This window comes from Schistocerca nitens, chromosome 3, assembly GCF_023898315.1.
Source record: "Schistocerca nitens isolate TAMUIC-IGC-003100 chromosome 3, iqSchNite1.1, whole genome shotgun sequence".
NCBI classification, from domain to species: Eukaryota; Metazoa; Arthropoda; class Insecta; order Orthoptera; family Acrididae; genus Schistocerca; species Schistocerca nitens.
Window position 1 is genome coordinate 286,923,173 of NC_064616.1, and position 17,092 is coordinate 286,940,264.

The window sequence follows — 17,092 nt, forward strand, 5'->3', positions numbered from 1 at the left end:
TTTTCCAATCTGTAGGTACAGATCTATCGGTGAGCGAGCGGTTGTATATGATTGCTATGTAGGGAGCTATTGTATCAGCGTAATCTGAAAGGAACCTAATCGGTATACAATCTGGACCTTGCCCGTATCAAGCGATTTGAGTTGCTTCGCAACCCCTAAGGTATCTACTTCTAAGAAACTGATGCTAGCAGCTGTTCGTGTTTCAAATTCTGAAATATTCTATTCATCTTCCCTGGTGAAGGAATTTCGGAAAACTGCGTTCAATAACTCCGCTTTAGCGGCACAGTCGTCGGTAACAGTACCATCGGCACTGCGCAGCGAAGGTATTGACTGTGTCTTGCCGCTTGTGTACTTTACATACGACCAGAATTTCTTCGGATTTTCTACCAAATTTCGAGACAATGTTTCGTTGTGGAACCTATTAAAGGCATCTCGCATTGAAGTCCGTGCCAAATTTCGCACGTCTGTAAATTTTAGCCAATCTTCGGGATTTCGCGTTCTTCTGAACTTCGCATGCTTTTTCCGTTGCCTCTTCAACAGAGTTCGGACCTGTTTTGTGTACCACGGGGGATCAGTTCCATCTCTTACCAATTTATGAGGTATGAACCTCTCAATTGCTGTTGCTACTATATCTTTGAATTTGAGCCACATCTCGTCTACATTTGCATAGTCAGTTCGGAAGGAATGGAGATTGTCTCTTAGGAAGGCTTCTAGTGACACTTTATCCGCTTTTTGAAATAAAATTATTTTGCGTTTGTTTCTGGTGGATTTGGAAGAAACGGTATTGAGCCTAGCTACAACGACCTTGTGATCACTAATCCCTGTATCAGTCATGATGCTCTCTATCAGCTCTGGATTGTTTGTGGCTAAGAGGTCAAGTGTGTTTTCGCAACCATTTACAATTCGCGTGGGTTCGTGGACTAACTGCTCGAAATAATTTTCGGAGAAAGCATTTAGGACAATCTCGGAAGATGCTTTCTGCCTACCACCGGTTTTGAACAAGTATTTTTGCCAACATATCGAGGGAAGGTTGAAGTCCCCACCAACCATAACCGTATGAGTGGGGTATTTATTTGTTACGAGACTCAAATTTTCTCTGAACTGTTCGGCAACTATATCATCGGACTTCGTGGTTGGTTGGTTGGTTTGGGGAAGGAGACCAGACAGCGTGGTCATCGGTCTCATCGGATTAGGGAAGGATTGGGAAGGAAGTCGGCCGTGCCCTTTCAGAGGAACCATCCCGGCATTTGCCTGGAGTGATTTAGGGAGATCACGGAAAACCTAAATCAGGATGGCCGGACGCGAGGTAAATAGTTAGCATGGTGATTGACAAAAACACGGAAGATTTCCATCGTTTAGCGCCCTTTTATATATAATTCACGCTGCAACAGCGAAAGAAAAAAAGCGTAATACGTAAGTGTGGATCGTTTGCACTGGCGCTAAAAGACTCCATTGGATGTAGAAAGCGCCAGACCACCAAACATGGAGCGTGCATTTTTACCCTAGCGCTGAAGTTATGGTGAAGAAATTATTCATTAGATGCAGCACGAAAACTAACAGGCAAATAGCTTAAGCCGCATCAAACCGAGTGATTTGTGCAGCAGCCTGCTGAGAGCTGGGTGGTGGCCAACGGCATTAACAGCTTCCTGCGCGCGTGACCGGTCGCTCCTTCGGGGGATCAGTGGAGCTCGCCGCTTGCCGAGGCCTCAGAATTTCCATACCTGGCTTACCTCCGGAGCACTCACTGCTATTGCTTGGAATAGACGAGCTAAGAGGAAATATTTTCTTCTTCCTATGAATAGTTGATAAGAGAAGGTAGTGTTGCCGCAAGAGTTTTTTTGCTCTGTTAGTGTTGTTTTTGTTGTTGTTGTTGTTGTGGTGGTGGTGGTGGTGGTGGTGGTGGTGGTAGTGGTGATGACAGCTTTGATGGAGCTCTCCGTGCTTGTCTATTCTGTGCTAGTATCTTTATCTCTGGATAGCTACTTCAAAAAAAAACAAAAAAAATGGTTCAAATGGCTCTGAGCACTATGGGACTTAACATCTGAGGTAATCAGTCCCTTAGACTTAGAACTACTTAAACCTACCTAACCTAAGGACATCACACGCATGTGATTCTAACCTGCGACCGTAGCGATCGCGCGGTTCCAGACTGAAGCGCCTAGAACAGCTCGGCCACACCGGCCGGCTAGCTACTGCAACATCCATCCATTTGAGCCTGGTTACTGTATTCATGCCTTGGTCTCCCTCTGCAGTTTTTACCCAACGCGCTCCACTCTATTATCAAACTGACAACTCCTTGATGCCTCAGGATATGTCCTATCAATGTGTGTATTCTTTTACTAAAGTTGTGCCACAAATTTCTTTTCTTCCCCAACTCGTCTCAGAACTTCCTCATTAGTTATTCGATCTATATATCTAATCGTCTACAGTCTTCTTTTACACATTTCAAAAGCGTCTATTTTGTTCATGTAAGAACTGTTTAAAACTACGTTTCACTTGCGTAAAGGCTGTGTGCGACTCAAATACCTTGACAAATGATTTCCAAATACCTAAAATTTACATTCAGTATTGAAATATGTATCTGTTTCAGAAATGCTTTGCTTGCTATTGTCAGTCTGCATTTTATAGTGTTTATTCCGCTGTCCAAGTAACAAAACACATCTACTACTTTTAGTCTTTAATTTTATAACCTTATTCACTCAGCATCGCTTGATTTTATTAGACGACATTCCATTACCCTTGTTTTACTCATTTCAAGAATAGTATCCATTCCATTCAACTGGTCTTCCAAATCGTGTGCCGTCTCTGACAGAATTGCAATGTTGTCGGTAACCCTGGGAGTTTTGAACCTCCTCCCTGAAATTTTATATCTAAGATTCATCATACAGTGTTACCGCCTTTTAGATTAATTTTCACATTCACTGAGAATATACAGTGTGTATTATAACAAACAGCGAAAAGTGACATGGGTGAAAGTATGTAATAATAGACATAAAATTTTCAGTAAACATGAGTCCGCGTAATGCAGAATAAACAGGTACTGCAGTATCGTATTTATCTGCCGACACCGGGAAAGCGACATTCAAGTAAAATGTCTCACCTGTACGGGAATATACATAATGGACGTACGAGTACAGGTTGTAGATGCAATACTCTAGTTACAGTAGTGTGGCTTAGTACAGGGAATAGTTGCACTCTTCTCCTCGTTGAGTGTTTCACAATCTCCAGAGCCACATTCTACACTTGGGTTCAAATGTGTGCAGGCCTTTCTGCTTCCCTACAACATGCGTGACTTCCCTGACAGAGAGGCTGATGGATTCTCGTGAATGTACGACTTTCTGGAATTTTATGTGGTACAAACTTGCATCTTCTGATACACTGCCAACAGCACTGTCATGCATGAAATGTATATCTGCACACGCTGCACTGCTGTAGGGTCCCACCCTGATTACACCTGACAACGCTCAGACGAGTGACGTCATTGCTACTGCAGTGCACTGTGTATGCAAAATTATATGCAGCAACAAAATGGGGCCGGCAGAGGTGGCCTAGCGGTTCTAGGCGCTACAGCCTGGAACCGCACGACCGCTACGGTCGCAGTTTCGAATCCTGCCTTAGGCATGGATGTGTGTGATGTCCTTAGGTTAGTCAGGTTTAAGTAGTTCTAAATTCTAGGGGAGTGATGACCTCAGAAGTTAAGTCCCATAGTGCTCAGAGCCATTTGAACCATTTGAACAAAATGGGTCTAAGCTACTAAAATAAAAAGTAGTTTCTCTGGGATATTTTTGCGAAAATTGTAACCGGCGAGAATTATGTCACGTCACTAGTGTTTTAACAGCGTCCTAATGTTGTGAAAACTTACATAGTTCAACCAAAAAGCATAATTGCATTCATATCTCGCATTATACAAGAGTTGAGAGTATTACCTACGCAAAACAATTACTTGCCCCTATGACTGTAATACGCCAACGGCCTTGGCGCAGTGGTAACACCGGTTACCGTCAGATCACCGAAGTTCAGCGCTGTCAGGCTGGGCTAGCACTTGGATGGGTGACCATCCGGTATGCCGAGCGCTGTTAGCAAGCGGGGTATACTCAGCCCTTGTCAGGCAAACTGAGGAGATATTTGATCGAGACGTAGCGGCTCCGGTCGCGTAAACTGACCTACGGCCGTCAAGCGGTGAGCTGACCACATGCCCCTCCATATCCGCATCCAGAGACGGCTGTGGGCTGAGGATGACACGGCGGCCGGTCGGTACCGTTGGGTCTTCATGGCCTGTTCGGGCGGAGTTTAGTTTTATGACTATTATAATATGCTAAGACTCTAGTTTCGGTATCTTGAACTTCGCAAAGTAAATGGAGGTTTTCCACCATGTTTACTACAAATAAGATTGCCAGACTATCGCGTAGACAATCTTTGGTAAGAGAGGTAGTCGGAGTACAAACGACTTGTGTCCAATTATGAGAGCTAGCGAACCGTCTATTAATGTTTACCTCGTGCAGGCCGTAAAAATAGCCTAGTTTGCGTTAGCAGTGGGAGGCGCCTGTATGGTGAGGCTACCCGCTTAACACTTACCTGCCAGACGTAGTATACACAGCCGTATTAGAAAGGTGAAGCACCCAGAAGCGGAGGTGGTAACGAAATGAAACATAATGAGAGAGAGCAAATGTCATTCCAGTGATTAAAAAAATGTAGTGAAATTTACAAAGAACTTGGCAGTATGGAGCCCACTTATCAGTGTAACGCTCCAATCCCTCTAGCCTAGATGCATGCAGTGATCCACTTGGGAAGAGTATCATAACGAGTCTGTATCCTCTCCTGAGGCTTGCTGCCCCACAGCTTTTGTAATTGATCTTTGATATCCTGGATACTGAAGATGGGATAGAGTTGACTCCCGAGCTGGTCCCACACCTGTTCTATCGGTGCCATATCTTGGATTCTTGCTTGGCGTGGGAGTATCTAAACATCACGCATACCGTTTATAGACCATTGTCCTGTTGAAAAAGGCACGAGAGGTAAGACATAGGATGCAGAATGTCCGTGATGAAAGATGGTGCCATAAGAGTTCGCTTAATGACTACCAGCTGTGACCTGAAGTCATACCCAATGGCTCTCCACGTCATGACACCAGGAGTAACACCCCTGTGCCTCTCCAAAACATACGAAGAGTGGGACCTCTCTCCAGGTCGCCGCCATACTCGCCAGTGGTGGTCATGTGGGGTAGTGCTGAGCTGCAGTTCGAACCTCCGGCGGGTGAGGCCGTGCAATCCGTGACATGGCACCTCAAAAGGCGCGGCACCTCAACACATTCACATCTAACTAAATTATTTAACAGTTACATTGCAGACCCATACACATTCCCTGATACACTTACACAAGGAATAACTTATCTGAAACCTAAAGATCATGCAGGCACAGCAAACCCAGCTAAATATCGCCCCATAACATGCCTACCAACAATATACAAAATATTAACTTCAGTAATTACACAGAAATTAATGACACATATAACACAGAACAAAATTATAAATGAAGAACAAAAAGATGCAGAGGTGACATATCAAGCTAAAACTAAACATAGGTCGCTACACTACGCATACATTGATTACCAAAAAGCTTTTGATAGTGTACCCCACTAATGGTTACTACAAATATTGGAAATATACAAAGTAGATCCTAAATTGATACAGTTCCTAAACATAGTAATGAAAAATTGGAAAACCACACTTAATATCCAAACAAATTCAAATAATATCACATCACAGCCAATACAGATTAAACGTGGAATGTACCAAGGAGACTCATTAAGTCCTTTCTGGTTCTGCCTTGCTCTGAAGCCACTATCCAACATGCTAAATAATACAAATTATGGATACAATATTACTGGAACATACCCACACAAAATCACACATTTGCCATACATGAATTATCTAAAACTACTGGCAGCAACAAATCAACAACTCAAACAATTACTAAAGATAACAGAAGTATTCAGCAGTGATATAAATATGGCTTTTGGAACAGACAAATGTAAGAAAAATAGCATAGTCAAGGGAAAACACACTAAACAAGAAGATTACATATTTGAGAACCACAGCGACTGCATAGAAGCGATGGAAAAAACAGATGCCTATAAATATCTAGGCTACAGACAAAAAATAGGAATAGATAATACAAATATTAAAGAAGAACTGAAAGAAAAATATAGACAAAGACTAACAAAAATACTGAAAACAGAATTGACAGCAAGAAACAAGACAAAAGCTATAAATACTTATGCTATACCAATATTGACCTAATCATTTGGAGTAGTGAAATGGAGTAACACAGACCTAGAAGCACTCAACAAACTTACACGATCACAATGCCACAAATATAGAATACATCACATACATTCAGCAACAGAAGGATTCACATTAAGCAGAAAGGAAGGAGGAAGGGGATTTATCGACATAAAAAACCTACATTATGGACAGGTAGACAATTTAAGAAAATTATTTATAGAACGAGCAGAAACTAGCAAAATGCACAAAGCAATCACTCATATAAATACATCGGCTACACCACTGCAATTTCATAACAACCTCTACAACCCTTTAGATCACATAACATCAACAGATACGAAGAAAGTAAATTGGAAAAAGAAAACACTACACGGCAAGCACCCGTATCATCTAACACAGCCACACATTGATCAAGACGCATCCAACACATGGCTAAGAAAAGGCAATATATACAGTGAGACGGAAGGATTCATGATTGCAATACAGGATCAAGCAAAAAACACCAGATATTACAGCAAGCCTATTATTAAAGATCCCAATACCACAACAGATAAAAGCAGACATTGCAAACAAGAAATAGAAACAGTAGATCACATCACAAGCGGATGTACAATACTAGCAAATACAGAATACCCTAGAAGACATGACAATGTAGCAAAAATAATACATCAACACCTTGCCTTACAACACAAACTTATAAAACAACACGTTCCCACATACAAGTATGCACCACAAAATGTACTGGAGAATGATGAATACAAATTATACTGGAACAGAACCGTTATAACAGATAAAACAACACCACATAACAAACCTGACATCATACTCACCAATAAAAAGAAGAAATTAACACAACTAATCGAAATATCCATACCCAATACAACAAATATACAAAAGAAAACAGGAGGAAAAATTGAAAAATACATCCAACTGGCTGAGGAAGTAAAGGACATGTGGCATCAGGATAAAGTTGACATTATACCAATTATACTATCAACTACAGGAGTCATACCACACAATATCCACCAGTACATCAATGCAATACAGCTACATCCAAACTTATATATACAACTACAGAAATCCGTAATTATTGATACATGTTCAATTACCCGAAAGTTCCTAAATGCACTATAACATATACCGTACAGTTAAAAGGAAGTCACGGTTGATCTAGGTCCGCGTCACTTTCCATTTTTGACCAGACATAACGTCTGAGAAAAGAAAGAAATAATAATAATAATTAGTAGTAGTAGTAGTAGTAGTAGTAGCAGCAGCAGCAGCAGCAGTAACAGCACTAATCACACTAATAATGATAATAATAGTGGTATTATCAGATACAAAATGTTTTTACAGATGTACAAAAATGATATTTCATGACATAAGGATTTCTGAGGGAGGGACATTTAGATATATTCCACCAGCTAATGGATTCGGTAAAGGAAGGAGGTCTGATTCTTGAGAACTTTATGTATCTGTAATGGGGTAAGGGATGCATACAGCACAAAGACGGACGTTGTTGTTGTTTTAATACATATTTTATTCTCTGACTTTGGTTGTAAATTAGGGGACAATGACCAAAAACTAGTCTCACACGTATAGTGTGCTACGGAACTCATACGTCCGCCATTCAAGGATGAATGAGAAGTGCTGTTGTATACCACTTGGTCTGTATGTGATTTGGAATAAAACCACCAACCATAGTAATGTCTGTTAGTACTGTATAGTTTCCACATAAACAAAGCAGTATCCACGAAGAAGAAAACCAAACGATGGATACTCAAATATTCACTCATCAGTTCATATAAAATACGTAAAATTTTGCTTACGAAGAATTTTTGGCAGAGACTGTAAAATGAAAATGGCTGAATGGATATTAATCCCACTACTACGTAGAAGATTTGGTCGATATTAGGGCCCCGATGCCCCAAACTCTCCGCTAGACGGACGTGGGAGTAAAGCGGGGCCGACGAGAAATACGCCTATGCAACGAACGTGTTACATCACACTAGTCGTTCAGTCTGCCACACTTGTGAGCGCTCGGCTACGTGCAGGACCCATGGGAAATCAATATGAAATTATAAGGTACCCATTAAAGGTTTTACCTTTGTTGTGTGCTGTCGAGAGCTTACATGCATTTAAACGCTCAGTCAATAAGTATTAAACCCCGTCTGAAGTAGTTACTCGCTCCTGGCCGGAGACGGCTGCTGGAACTCGTAAGACCTGCATTGTCACGTGCTGTTGTCACACGCAATGACCTGTCTTCCTCGTGGGCCTCGCCGTAAGCCCACGTGTCGACGGAGTACGTGCACCGTCCACTGCACTCAGTAATGCTGAAAACAGTGCAGTGGACGCTTTGAAAGAATAACAAAGAGGTGTAGTGTGTTTCTTACAGCGGAAGTAATGCGGGGAACGGAAATTCATCGAAGAATGGCACAAGTCTACGGAGAGCCCTGCACGTGCGTTGCTATTCGGACGCTCCATCCGGCCTCTGGGGGCGATGGCTACCACTGTAACTCACCACTCTTCAGTAATGACGGCGTACACTTGATGGATAATGGGTTCGGTAATGACCGTGCGTCATCAGCCAACGACATTCGTCCTTCCGCAAATAGCTTGTGCCAGCCTTGATCCTTGCAGTGGGCACGGAAAATCCTGTAAGAATGTTTTAAAATGTTTTGTGTTAAGTTCCACAACATAAAATTTTAATGAATTTGTGGGTGATCATATGCGGTCAGATCAACAGCTTCAATGTAACAGTTCGCTAAGAATGCACATTTTGCAGTCACACTGGCATCTCTTCCCGCCAAAATGGGGTAGCCCGGATGATCCCATTAACCAGGATTTTCAGTTCAAATGGTTCTGAGCAAAATGGGACTTAACATCTGAGGTCATCAGTCCCCTATAACTTAGAACTAGTTAAACCTAACTAACCTAAGGACATCACACACATCCGTGCCCGAGGCAGGATTCGAACCTGCGACCATAGCGGTCGCGCGCTTCCAGCGCCTAGAACCGCTTGGCCAAAACGGCCGGCTGATGTTTCAGTATGAGACCAAAAATTTACCAGGAAATGGAGTGCTTCCATGCTAGGTGATTATTAAAAGAGTTTCTTCTGTTGCACCGTACAACATATAGATCAAACACAGACTCTCTTAACATATTTGATACATACATTTTTTTTTTTTAATTTTAAAATTTCATTCATCATAAACTGTGTTTTTCGAAAACCTGCAACAATAATATTTGATATTTTCCATCGTTTTTCTATTCCGCATTTAACATACGTATTGTATATTATTATCGAAAAACTGAAAGCCACCCACAATTTTCAAGTTCTGTAACCCAAAACACGTAGAGAAATCAAGTTCTATCTAACATAACATACAACTTTTCAAAATTTGTAGAACAGTGACAAACAGGACTACGGTGCACTGTCTTGTCGATGACGAGGCTATTATAGATGGAGAATGGAGAAGCCTAATTCATAAATCTATACAGCCATACGCATTATAAAAATATATGTACTCGTATGGGTGTTCCACATCTCCTCCTGAACCACTGGGCGGATCTCTACAAAAGCTGATACACATATCGCTCATTCTAATAACTTCGGGAATGCGACGGGGTGACGTCGTCGACATCCACCGATATTTCGACAGGAGCACACCCGACCGTTTGCGGTCTAAAACTGCAGCAACTGCTGTGAAAGTGAATTTAAAACCTCGGTTTTCAGATAAAGATAACAGACATACACACGCATACTGTAAAAACTAGCGACATCTTAAACCAAAGATGACCGACACGATGTAAATTTCCTTCGAAAATGATTGCATGTCTAAAGGAACAGGCACTGTGGCGACTACCGCCCTTCTGAAATACATGAAATGTGTTCGCAGTTGCGAATATGGACAACCAGCAGCTGTATAATGGAAAGACGACATTGAAAATTTGCGCTGGACTGGCGTTTCCCGCTTTTCGCAAGCGGTCGCCTAACTGCTTGGCATTCACGCACGACCCAACCATCCATAGGTCGTCAACAAGACCCACACACAATGTAGACTATGTATGGAAGTGTGGGGCTGGGCGTGAGTCGAGCTAGGATATCAAGTGTTAAGGCGACCGTTCGCGAAAAGCGGGAAAGCCCGGTTCGAGCCCCGGCCCGGCACATATTTCCATTCTCGTCATTCCATTATACAGCTGATGATAGTCCATATTCGCAACTGGGAAAAATTTTCTGTAAAGACGACCGACGTTAATTACTTTCCCCAGATGTGTCTTGAAAACGGAAGGGTGTGGTCCTTTCGAAATATCGGCGAATGTCACCGACGTCACCCGGTTGCATTCCCGTAAGTTATATCAACATTGTATACACCTGGAGAAACTAAGGGTTTCGTATCACTTACTGTCTGGAAAAAAAACGCTATCGATCTGGATAACAGTTCCTTAAACAGTGTACAGTAGGGTGGTACTATTCTGCAGATTTCATTTTGAATCGGGTTCCAGCAAAACTGAAGAAATGAAAATAGGTACCGCAAGCATTCAAATTTAAGTTGAAAGGTTGTATCACACTCGTCCTAATCTGTACAGGAGTTCCTGGCAGTGGTTGGGAACTTCTCTGTGTAATGTGTCATTTATTCGTAGAATCTCACAATTTTTTCGTGTACTATTAATTTTTTAATTCTTCTTTAATAAATTTTCTAAATGTCACATAATTTGTCTAATCAGCATTGTAGCTATGTACAGACTCGTTCCCTGACCAAGTAGTTCTTGTTCACAAGGTCCATGGAACGTGACAGATAAACGAAGAATGGAAATGTCAAACGTTCTAACTGCTAAATCTTTTTCATAACAAATATCTGGAATATTTTCTGCACGATTTGGCACTTGGAAGAAAGTATAGTTAACGCAACAGAGTCCCGAGAACGCAACAGCACTGACAACGCGTTCTCTGAAACAATGGCACTTACAAGTAAACCTACCCAAGTGACACATTTCGATTTTTTTCTGCTTTCAATATTTTGTAGTTTAGAGCAAAGTAACACACATTTTTATACGTTCCTGTAAGGCCTATAAGAGGGTGAAAAATCCTCTTGAGAAACACTGAGTTGAATATTTCTGATTAAATACCGTTGAAATGGTAACAGGTATAAAAAAAATTTAAATAAAAGTTTTACGGTTTGTAATGTAAGTTATAAAAGTGTACCAAGATTTGTTGAAAAAGACGTTTTTCTCTAAATCCCTCCCCTTCAATATTTTGCTTTTAATTTCGACATTGACTAACAGAAAAACGTGTACAAACATTAACACGAAATTCAGTCATATATGATGAAGTCGTATTCCAAAAACGCATGTGCTTGCGCTTGTGTTTGGTGAGCAAAATGAAAGCGCATTTAGCATTTTTTGACCCTAACAATTCTGCGCTTCCTCATTATTTTGCAAATTTACGGTAATGTTACAACATACTAAACCAACAATTTCAAATAATTAAATCTGAAAATGTTACAGCTTGAAACAAAAAATTACACCAAATGTTAAAATAAAATGCAAATACAACACAAATATATTTGATATTTCACAAAATTAAAAGAAATTGCAGATATAGAACAATAAATCTAGAATATATTTCTGTAGGAAATACTTATTCCAGAATGGTAACGGGCATTAAAGCCGACACATATTTGGGACGCGTACAGACGCATAGAGATATTTCTAGCTTATTTCTAACAAATATGTCATTGGAATACCAATTCATCATACATGATTGAATTTGGTAATAACGATGTTATACGTTTTGTTATTAGCGAAATTTTAAAAATAAAACACAAAACAGTGGTTGTGAGGGATTTAAAGAAATGGGTTTTCCGACAACGCCGAAATGAAAAACAAAACAGTGGGAGTGAGAGATTTGGAAAAAAATGACCTTTTCGACGAATCTGGATGCGCCATTGTAACGTGCATTAAAAAGTATTAAGTTTTAATTGAACATATTTTACATATGTTACAGTTTCAGTGTTATTCATTCAGAAATAATAAACTCAGTTTTTTTCATGGGCTATTTCACTTCCTTAACTTCCGAATGGGCACGTATACAAAATTTTGTGTCTCTTATTTTGCCCTGTACTGTGTATGTGAAATCTTATGGGACTTAACTGCGAAGGTCATCAGTCCCTAAGCTTACACACTACTTAACGTAAATTATCGTAAGGACAAACACACACACCCATGCCCGAGGGAGGACTCGAACCTCCGCGGGGACACGCCGCACAGTCCATGACTGCAGCGCCGAAGTCCGCTCGGCTAATCCCGCACGGCTGCCCTGTACTAAAACATATTGGAAACCGATATAAATCGAAATGTATCCCTTGGGTAGGTTTACTTGTAAGTTAATAGGTTTCCTTGTGGCACACTCCTTCTAATCTGTACAGGAGTTTCTCGCAGCAGTTGAGAACTTTTCTTTGTAATGTGTCGTTTATTCGTAGAATCTCATAATTTTTTTTCATGTATTAATTATTCTTTAATTCTCTTTAATAAATTTTCTAAATGCCACAGAATTTACTCTGATCAGCATTGTAAGCTATGTACAGGCACGTGCCCAGACCAAGTAGCACTGGTTCAAATGGCCTATGGAACCTGATAGAAAAGTAAAGAAAGGAAATGTCAAACGTTCGAACTGTTAAATCGTTTTACTAACGAATGTCTGGACAATTTTCTGCACAATTTGGCACTTGCAGAGAAGTCTAGTGACATGCAAAGGGGTCCCGAGAACACAACATCGCTGAAAACGCGTTCTTTGAAACAATGGCACTTAGAACGTTTGACATTTCCGCTCTTCAAATAAATAAATAAATAAATGTCACGCTCGGAGAGTGTGTGGGAGAGTTGTGTGAGGGGAAGGCGCTGTGCTGTCTGCAGGAGGAGGAGGAGGGGGCGGCGGCGGCGGCGGCGGCGGTGTCGTCGCCCACGTCTGTGCGCCACGTGGGAGCCACGTGGGCGTCGGCGAGCACCCTGGCGCCCAGCAGGCTGGCGGAGCGCCTCGGGCTGGCAGACCGCGAACGCCAGGCACGCGCGTCAGACGCCGGCGCGCGGCCCCGCACAGGTACGCCTGCACACTCCAATACCGTCAAAAGTCCACCACTCCTGCTTCTCAACTTTCCAGAGTATTCTGTGCATGACTGTACGATATTTCCTGAGACAAAAAAGCTTCTGCGAAAGAAAATCTAAATCCAAGTCGTACTTCCAAGCTAGGGCCATTCATTAAACCACATCTACATTTATACTCCGCAAGCCACCCAACTGTGTGTGGCGGAGGGCGCTTTACGTGCCACTGTCATTACCTTCCTTTCCTGTTCCAGTCGCGTATGCTTCGCGGGAAGAACGACTGCCGCAAAGCCTCCGTGCGCGCTCGAATCTCTCTAATTTTACATTCGTGATCTCCTCGGGAGGTATAAGTAGGCGGAAGCAATATATTCGATACCTCATCCAGAAACGCACCCTCTCGAAACCTGGACAGCAAGCTACACCGCGATGCAGAGCGCCTCTCTTGCAGAGTCTGCCACTTGAGTTTGTTAAACATCTCCGTAACGCTATCACGCTTACCAAATAACCCTGTGACGAAACGCGCCGCTCTTCTTTGGATCTTCTCTATCTCCTCTGTCAACCAGATCTGGTACGGATCCCACACTGATGAGCAATACTCAAGTATAGGTCGAACGAGTGTTTTGTAAGCCACCTCCTTTGTTGATGGACTACATTTTCTAAGGACTCTCCCAGTGAATCTCAACCTGGCACCCGCCTTACCAACAATTAATTTTATATCATCATTCCATTTCAAATCGTTCTGTACGCTTACTCCCAGATATTTTACAGAAGTAATTGCTACCAGTGTTTGTTCTGCTATCATATAATCATACAATAAAGGATGCTTCTTTCTATGTATTCGCAATACATTACATTTGTCTATGTTAAGGGTCAGTTGTCACTCCGTGCACCAAGTGCCTATCCGCTGCAGATCTTCCTACATTTCGCTGCAAATTTCTACTGCTGCAACTTCTCTGTATACTACAGCATCATCCACGAAAAGCCGCATGGAACTTCCGACACTATCTACTAGGTCATTTATATATATATTGTGAAAAGCAATGGCCCCGTAACACTCCCCTGTGGCACGCCTGAGGTTACTTTAACGTCTGTAGACGTCTCTCCATTGAGAACAACATGCTGTGTTCTGTTTGCTATAAACTCTTCAGTCCAACCACACAGCTCGTCTGATATTCCGTAGGCTCTTACTTTGTTTACCAGGCGACAGCGCGGAACTGTATCGAACGCCTTCCGGAAGTCAAGGAAAATGGCATCTACCTAGGAGCCTGTATCTAATATTTTCTGGGTCTCATGAACAAATAAAGCGAGTTTGGTCTCACACGGTCGCTGTTTCCGGAATCCATGTCGACTCCTACAGAGTAGATTTTGGGCAATGGCAATTCGGCAATGACAACATACAATGTAAGTTCACTTTTCCACATAGTCCTCGAGAGACTGTAAACATTTCTCTGAGCGATAATGCGTAAATATCACCTCGAGCTCTATGTAATCACCTGGATACAGTTGCTTTCGTCTCCACATCGTTTCGGAATCATCGTTCATCGAGATCCTCTTTCACCTTGCCGAACACATGATAGCTGCTTGGCTCTAGTTCGGGACTGTATGGAGGACGTTGCCATGTCTAGAATCGTTTCAGCAGTTCTGACTTCTCGCGGGCGAAGTGCGGTGTGTGTTCTCGTGCAACAAAATCAAAAAAATCAAATGTGTGTGAAATCTTATGGGACTTAACTCCTAAGGTCATCATTCCCTAAACTTACACACTACTTAACCTAAATTATCCTAAGGACAAACACACACACCCATGCCCGAGGGAGGTCTCGAACCTCCGCCGGGACCAGCCGCACAGTCCATGACAAAAAAATCACACTGGCGCTCAATTTTCCCCGCCGCTTTTCTTTAACTGCCTTACGCAATCGGTGCAACGTTTGACAGTACGAAACAGAGTTGATTATTGTGCCTTTCGGCATAAATTCCAGGTACACCGCACCTTCCATGTCAAAGAACACTGTCGCCATCACCTTTCCTGCTGAAGATTGGACTTTGGGCTTATTTCGCTGAGGTGATGTGGCGTGCACCCATACCATGGATGTTCTCTTTGCTTCGGGGTGAAGTGATGAACCCACGTTTGATCCCCTTTGATGATACACGACAGAAACTTGTTGGCCTCCTCAGAACACCGTTCTAAAAATGCCAATAATGACTGAAATCATTGTACCTTGTGAACATCGGTGGGCAGTCGTGAGACCCATCGTTCACACAGTTTACGATATCCAAGGTGCTGGTGAACCATGGAGAACACACTGCCATACGAAATGTTCAGCATGTTGGCAATTTCTTGCAGTGTTATGCGCCGCCTATCGTCTGTAACGATCACATCCACACGGTTAACATTTGCAACTATGCTGGGCGTTGCGGGCCTGCCTTGGCGATATTCGTCAGTGAGGTCCGCGCGTCCGACACCTAATTGCTTACACCAGTTTATAATACGTGGGCAAGAGACTGCACGCTCGCCATATACTGCAGTGATACCGCGTTTAATGTTCGTGCAATGCCATTTAGCCCAAAGTAATCTGATCGTTGCACGCACCTCCAATTAGGAGTAACCTCCAATTGACGCACCATTGAGACAAGCCCGCTCTGCACACACAACACGACGGTATACCACACAATCAATCCTATGGGCCGTGTCAGCAGTTATTATAGTGTGCTACACATTGGACACGGTCACGACACACAGCGTGCTCTCGCAGTGAGCTAGTGTAATTTACTTTTCGATTCCCCCTCGTATAAACAAATCAATGGAGACTTGGAAAGCATCGCTTGTCTGGAACTCATCTTCCAGAATCAGTGATGTGTTTCGTTCCAAAGGCGGACAAACAAGCTATTAAGTAGGTCGTCACAATGTTTCGGCTCATCAATGTACAGGCGCCAGACGTAAACGAGAGAGTAACATTGGTCAACGAATCAAAATCACAGATGACACATTCAGGTATGTAGACCCAAGCACAACTTCATAACTTTAACATGAAAATAAAAATGGCTTCGATAAACAAACCCTTTGCGACCTGAGTTCCAAAACGGGAAATGAAAATTTATTTTTATAATCAGTTGTATATCTGCAACAAATAAAAACTGGACACATGTTATGTGAAATGTTTTACTCGAATTAGTCTTGACTATCATTTTCTAAGATATAATGCGCAACACACTTAAAGGGTCACTTTTACGAAACCTCGTAATTTTCTCCCACTGTGACGCGGACGTTGGAATTTGACTCAACGGTGCCTACAGTCTTCCTCTATAATGGTGCAACAGCGTGACGACCTGCGACGCCATCCTCTGGTTGCCCGATACTTCAAACTTCAAAGGCGTCTACACTTGCGAAAAAAGGCCAGAACACAGAAGTTCATGTGAGGTGCACAGTGGGTTGGCACCAAATTTCACCACAATTCTGGCAACGCCACCGTAGACATGTCATACGATGAGCAGGTCGTCACACACTCTCTTATCCTCATTTCAACCTTCGACACTCCGTAGATTTCGTCTGTGGCCTACAAGTGCTAGTTCAGCCACATAGCGCCATTCAACTTATTGATGTAGAAATGGTTGCCTGTCAAACCGGCACCTGATAATCGATGGCTGGCTCTCTCTGTACAGGAACATTTTTCAAATGCTCAACGGGGGTGCACAGGTGACACCGACGATGTTAC

The 17,092-nt window shown here is 42.4% G+C and overlaps 1 protein-coding gene across 1 annotated transcript in view; it reads left to right on the forward strand.

The window, feature by feature from the left end:
• Window positions 1-17,092, forward strand: part of LOC126249182 (diacylglycerol kinase 1) — a 747,622-nt gene that overhangs the window by 400,588 nt on the left and 329,942 nt on the right. Inside the window, exon 5 of the mRNA XM_049950837.1 lies at window positions 13,197-13,380. Within this exon, the coding sequence (XP_049806794.1) occupies window positions 13,197-13,380 (184 nt within the window). The remainder of the gene's footprint in view (window positions 1-13,196; window positions 13,381-17,092) is intronic.